We start from the raw sequence: 5,328 nt of genomic DNA on the forward strand, positions 1-5,328 counted from the left end.
TGCACTGCTGTAAGTAATTCTAACTTGTTTTCTCAGGTAAAGAGGTGGTCTTTGGCGACAGGTCAAGTTACATTTGATTGCAAAGCATAAATGACTAGGCCTGACATCTCATCGTGCCATGATATTTCTCCTGAATGTCAAAATTAAGATTAGTTCAGTAGACTTGACTAATTTCACAACTGTATCAAGTAAATTCCCTTTCCAATTGTTGATTTATGCATTTAGGCTACTATGCTCTTTAGACCAACGAGATTTTGCTCGTGCATGCCCCCAAAAGCAATTTTTATAGGGCATAGACTACCTACCTACAAGAGAAGCCACCGTGTGCATGCAGTGGAACCTAATATTTAAATCTGACCTCTCCTCTTGTGAAACATATTGTCATTATTTACAAAATTGTCAGACAGTGTAGTCGGCAAACATAGCCTCTAGGCCCTCCGTTGAGCAAATACCCAGGGGGTTTGGTGTAATTCAAATGAACTAATCGTTCATAAGGGATTGACTAAACAAAGAGAGCAGACATACAGGTTCGTCTCGTGCACAAGGAATGACGTCCCAACACGATTCGATAAGATTAGTAGTTTGTAGCACAGCTGTATAACTTAATATAGCTGCCCTTTGTCTTGCAAACAGGACTTCCATTTCTGTAAATGTCTCTTCTGCAGGAAAACGAATAGGCGCCAACTGTCCAGCAACATTCTGAAACCGTCGAACCGTGTAGGTTACAAAATATACTTCGGTAAATCATTTCTATCCATCTTGTTTATTTCTTGTTGACCTCGACGTGACATGAAAGTTGAGATCATAGCTTTTCGTTTAGTTGAATTGGGTTAGATAACAAGCACGGACTACGCACAAGCTCATTTGCTTCACTTACATCTCCGGTGTATTAGCAGGAACGGTTCAGGACCCGGCCTTCACTCTAAGCGCACAAACCCTTTACTGACCTCTCCAAATCTCTCATGTTATTGAGCCAGTGATGCCGAAATGCATCAAGTGCCCCATTGATGGCAAATATGCCATCCCTCTACTGCAAGACATAGGGGTATTTTCAAATATAACCTCAAACGAATTGCATGCGGTTTTTGTGTATGATCCTAAAATATTTTATATGCATGTTTAACCCCATAAATGTGTAGGGTGTACTTTTATGGGGGATAGGTGATGCACAATTATTATATAGAGGTAATATATAGCATAACAATATTTGAACACAATTCAAATATCATTTAGAATTCACAATAATTCGCAATTTGGTCCATTTCTGTCACCTCAAAATAATCTGTCATTGTCGGGAAACAGAAATTATGTAGAAAAAAAAGGCCTATGATTTTCTCTCTTTTTTTGGGGGGGGGGGGTCATTGTTCTGCTTAGTGCAAGAGTGTCTCTTACTTTCTTTCCCAATCAAAATGTATGTTGTATTTTGTGCTATATTAGTTATGATGAAACAGACTATTTACATCCAGTGTCGCAGCGATAATCAAAAGTGAAATTGAGTTGACGGTTTTGGCCTATTGCTAGTATTTACACAATTACCTAAAACAGTTTTTGGATTGTTTAATCATTTGCAATGTCTAGGAAAGTAATAGGCCTATATCGGCCATAGGTCGTCTATGGGCTATATTGTTGTAAACGATTATGTAATAATACCTTTCTATACAATTTTTACCTATTTTGGGTTTAAGCGTTTTGCTTCATAGGATGCTATTACATTATGCAAAGAATATAGCCAATTTGCTACACCATAATCAGCTCAATGTTCTATTTCTATTAATAATTGCTACACAAACGATTAGGTTACGGAACACCAATCTATCATAATAATTGCAGTCTAATTTGACCGGCTTCATTCATATTGATCAGGTATTCATGATAAAAAGTTACCAGTCAATAGAAACATGGTTAAGACAAAAACAATTTACCTGCAATGCAATGGACCCGAGCTGAAAATATCATGTTTCACCTGCTGTAAGCCAGCACATGCGATAGTCTATTCGAATAATAATGTGTGAATAGGCATATGTATTGATAGCTATCAATGCACGTTTTAATGTAAATACCGAAGTCATTCGTTTTTTTCGTTGTCTATGGAGCCATGATAATAGGAGCGCGTACGTTGGAATGAAAGTAGTGAGCAAAATTAGTAGTGCGGGGGTCCCTAGCCATACCCTCTGCCTGAAAGGTCCACGAGGTTGAGAGGTTTGGTTATTTGCATACAGAAACACACTGCGCGGCGATGAGTATCTGCGGTAATAAGGCTACTTCTGGTAGCCATCACAGCACAATTGGTTTATTATTAACTATGATACAACGGGTGCATAGCCTACACATGAAAAGTAGAAGAATTTATCCAATCTGTACATTTTAATGAAATGTATGCTACAATTGTGCGAGGCAAACCTTGACGCAGGCCTTAGCAAAATTAGGAACAATGTTATCGAAATTAAATACTCTGGGCTTATAGCCAACAAGAGAACAAGCATAAAACAATATGCTATACAGAATAGGTCTGCATTCGACAAGACAGAGAAGAGGACATTTAAAAACGTTTTTTAATTGGAAAATTAACAAAACTGAAACCATGAGTAAAGAGTAAACAAGAGAATGTTTCAATAGGCCAGTCAGTATCTAGTAAACGTGACTGTTCTTCAGCACTTAACCATTATACGGCCTTGCAATCTCTTTCTGCTACAGGGACTTCACCGCTATGTGCACAGAATTTACAAAAAGTTTTACTTCACTTTTAAGATTGACAAAAGAGAACATTAGGTGAAGATAACAGACATTGTATTTAACTGAACTAAATTCACCTGTTATTAAGTCAATAGCCTGCACCAAAGACATTCCTGGTAAAAAAAAAGAATTAGGCAGTTTTATAGTGAGTGACTTGAAAGTCACGAAATCACCATTACATTTGACCCTTTTCAAATGTTCAGATTAGCCGACTCGCATATAGCCTACCTCTGAAGCATTCGATGAGTTAAAGCAGGTGAACTCAAAATCGTCTACCTGAGATAAAATTACCATTATAGATCAAAGTCGAAATGACAATGAGTTATTAACAACATTAGCATGCTACTGGTGATCCATCATTTTTGTTTTAGAAAATATAAGGCCTTAATACGCATTTAATTGTCTTAGACGAATCTTGTTCACATCAAGACTGGATTGGCATTGAATCGCTGGCATTTTGTGCGTTCTATGAGGATATTGTGCTATAAATGATATTCTATCCGTGAGCTGTCCAAAATTAAATGTAGGCTAATTGCAAAATATTAAAGTACAAGGATGACTGGAATTATAAATCAACAAGTGGAATTTATCCGTCTTCCAATGAGTGACTCGTTAACCGCAGTGAACACAATGTCACTGGAAAACATAGGTAGGCTGTTTTTATTTCTTCACATCTACATATTTAAACATATTAATCCACTGTATTGTCTGAATGAAATGTAGTAAAGAATAAGCAAAAATACATAACAGCTCATAAAAACGATATGGTCTAATGCACCCATTTGTCAACATGAGAAATGACACACATAAAAATGCAAAATCATCAGAATGTGGCAGGTTGGATGATGAACTAAAGTGTCTTCATTTTTGTGCCCGATTCTCCGTCTCGTGCCTGCTCCAAGAGCTCTCGAGTTAATAAAAAGGTTGCCATTTCATTAGGCTATGGCAACAGTTTTACCTAACTTCAACAACAATATAGCTTGAGACCAAATACACTTTTAAAATACGTTTCAAATCAAGTCCATATCCGAGGTATTTGTGAAGTTGACGTTTAAAGTTCAAACCATCTAGACGGCATCTTGCTGATCTGAACTAAAAAGTAGCATTTTCCTCAATTACCCCGGTAAAATGTCAATGGCCATTGTTGGATCGTTTGGCTCGTTGCTCCGCCCCTTGTGTTTGTCGTAAACCTGGCGCCTGGCTAGAGTAAACACAAGATAAGAGCGTCCAAGGCTCCCCTCCTTCTCCAAGGCGATCAATTGGATATCTCAGACGGACCCACAAGTACTCTATTACGTAGGTGTCCTGTGAGCAGTGAGGGGACAACAGCACCACAGTCGGGCTTGTTCCGCGTTCAGCCATATTCACCTGCGGGCTAAACCATGTCCTTGAGCCCAAAGCACTCAACTCCTTTCTCAGTGACAGATATTTTAAGCCCGATCGAGGAGACCTACAGAAAGTTTGGAGGAATGGACTGTACAGGGAGCCTCGCGTCTCCGCTGGGAGCATATCGACAGACTTCGGTGTCTCAACCGGGACTGCAGCAGCACTCCATGGGCCATAACACCGGGGTGGCGAGCGCTTATCACATGCCACACAGCGTCTCCCAATTTTCCAGCGCCATGGGTGGATACTGCAACGGCAGCATCGGTAATATGGGAGACCTCCCGTCGTACCAAGACACCATGAGGAACGGCGCAGCAGCAACTGCATGGTATAGCGCAAACACCGAACCCCGCTATCCAACAAGTAAGTTGAAAAAAACTCAGTCTTTTTTCTTTTCAAATAAATGCCAAAGACAATTCGTTTTCAATAAAAATAAAAATGAATGGAAACTACATTGTAATGGTGCATGATGCACAGCACATAATTTAGACTGCATCTAATATGAATTTATTTAACAGCCTATATCTGTGCGCTATTGCAGTTTCTAGATTCATGGGGGCTTCCAATGGGATGAACATGACCGGGATGGGGACGCTTGCTGGGATGGACGCCACCAAGTCCATGGTGACCCTACACTCAGCGCCCAGGAGAAAACGAAGAGTGCTCTTCTCTCAGGCCCAGGTGTACGAGCTGGAGAGGCGGTTTAAGCAGCAGAAATACCTGTCAGCACCAGAGAGGGAACACCTAGCGAGCATGATCCACCTGTCACCAACACAGGTCAAGATTTGGTTCCAGAACCACCGGTACAAAATGAAACGCCAGGCGAAGGACAAAGCCACACTGCAGATTCAACAGGAGAATGGCAATGTGTGCCCACAGCAGTCACCGAGGCGTGTGGCAGTCCCGGTTCTCGTGAAGGATGGCAAGCCCAGTCAGAACGGATCCAGCACACCGACGTCTGGGCATCAGCAGGTGCAGCAGCAGGACGTCTCTAGTGGAGCGATGACAGCTTCGGGCAGTGCGGTGGTCAATCACCATCAAAATCAGCTGGTGCATCATCCATTATCCACTGCTGAAGAACTGGAGGAAATGTCCCCCAGTCCCCCTATTTTACACAGCCAGATTAACATGGCTCAGACAGAAGCGGCTCTCCTCGAGTACACCAATAACATGGTCAGTTCAAACCTGCTTTATGGCAGAACTTGGTAG

The 5,328-nt window shown here is 41.0% G+C and overlaps 1 protein-coding gene across 1 annotated transcript; it reads left to right on the forward strand.

Annotated features, from left to right (window-relative positions):
* Window positions 1–4,115: 4,115 nt before the first annotated feature.
* On the forward strand, window positions 4,116–5,328 carry LOC115107626 (homeobox protein Nkx-2.4-like). Its single transcript, XM_029631074.2, has 2 exons — window positions 4,116–4,482; window positions 4,661–5,328. Exons 1-2 carry the CDS (start codon window positions 4,116–4,118, stop codon window positions 5,326–5,328), a joined length of 1,035 nt encoding a protein of 344 aa, XP_029486934.1.

Source organism: Oncorhynchus nerka, linkage group LG24, assembly GCF_034236695.1.
Source record: "Oncorhynchus nerka isolate Pitt River linkage group LG24, Oner_Uvic_2.0, whole genome shotgun sequence".
NCBI lineage: Eukaryota > Metazoa > Chordata > Actinopteri > Salmoniformes > Salmonidae > Oncorhynchus > Oncorhynchus nerka.

Excerpts from the sequence above, each read along its gene's own strand:
- LOC115107626 (XM_029631074.2), top strand. The coding sequence starts at position 4,116 with ATGTCCTTGAGCCCAAAGCACTCAACTCCTTTCTCAGTGACAGATATT. Across the intron at positions 4,483-4,660 it reads CGAACCCCGCTATCCAACAA|TTTCTAGATTCATGGGGGCT; the intron begins GTAAGTTGAAAA and ends GCGCTATTGCAG.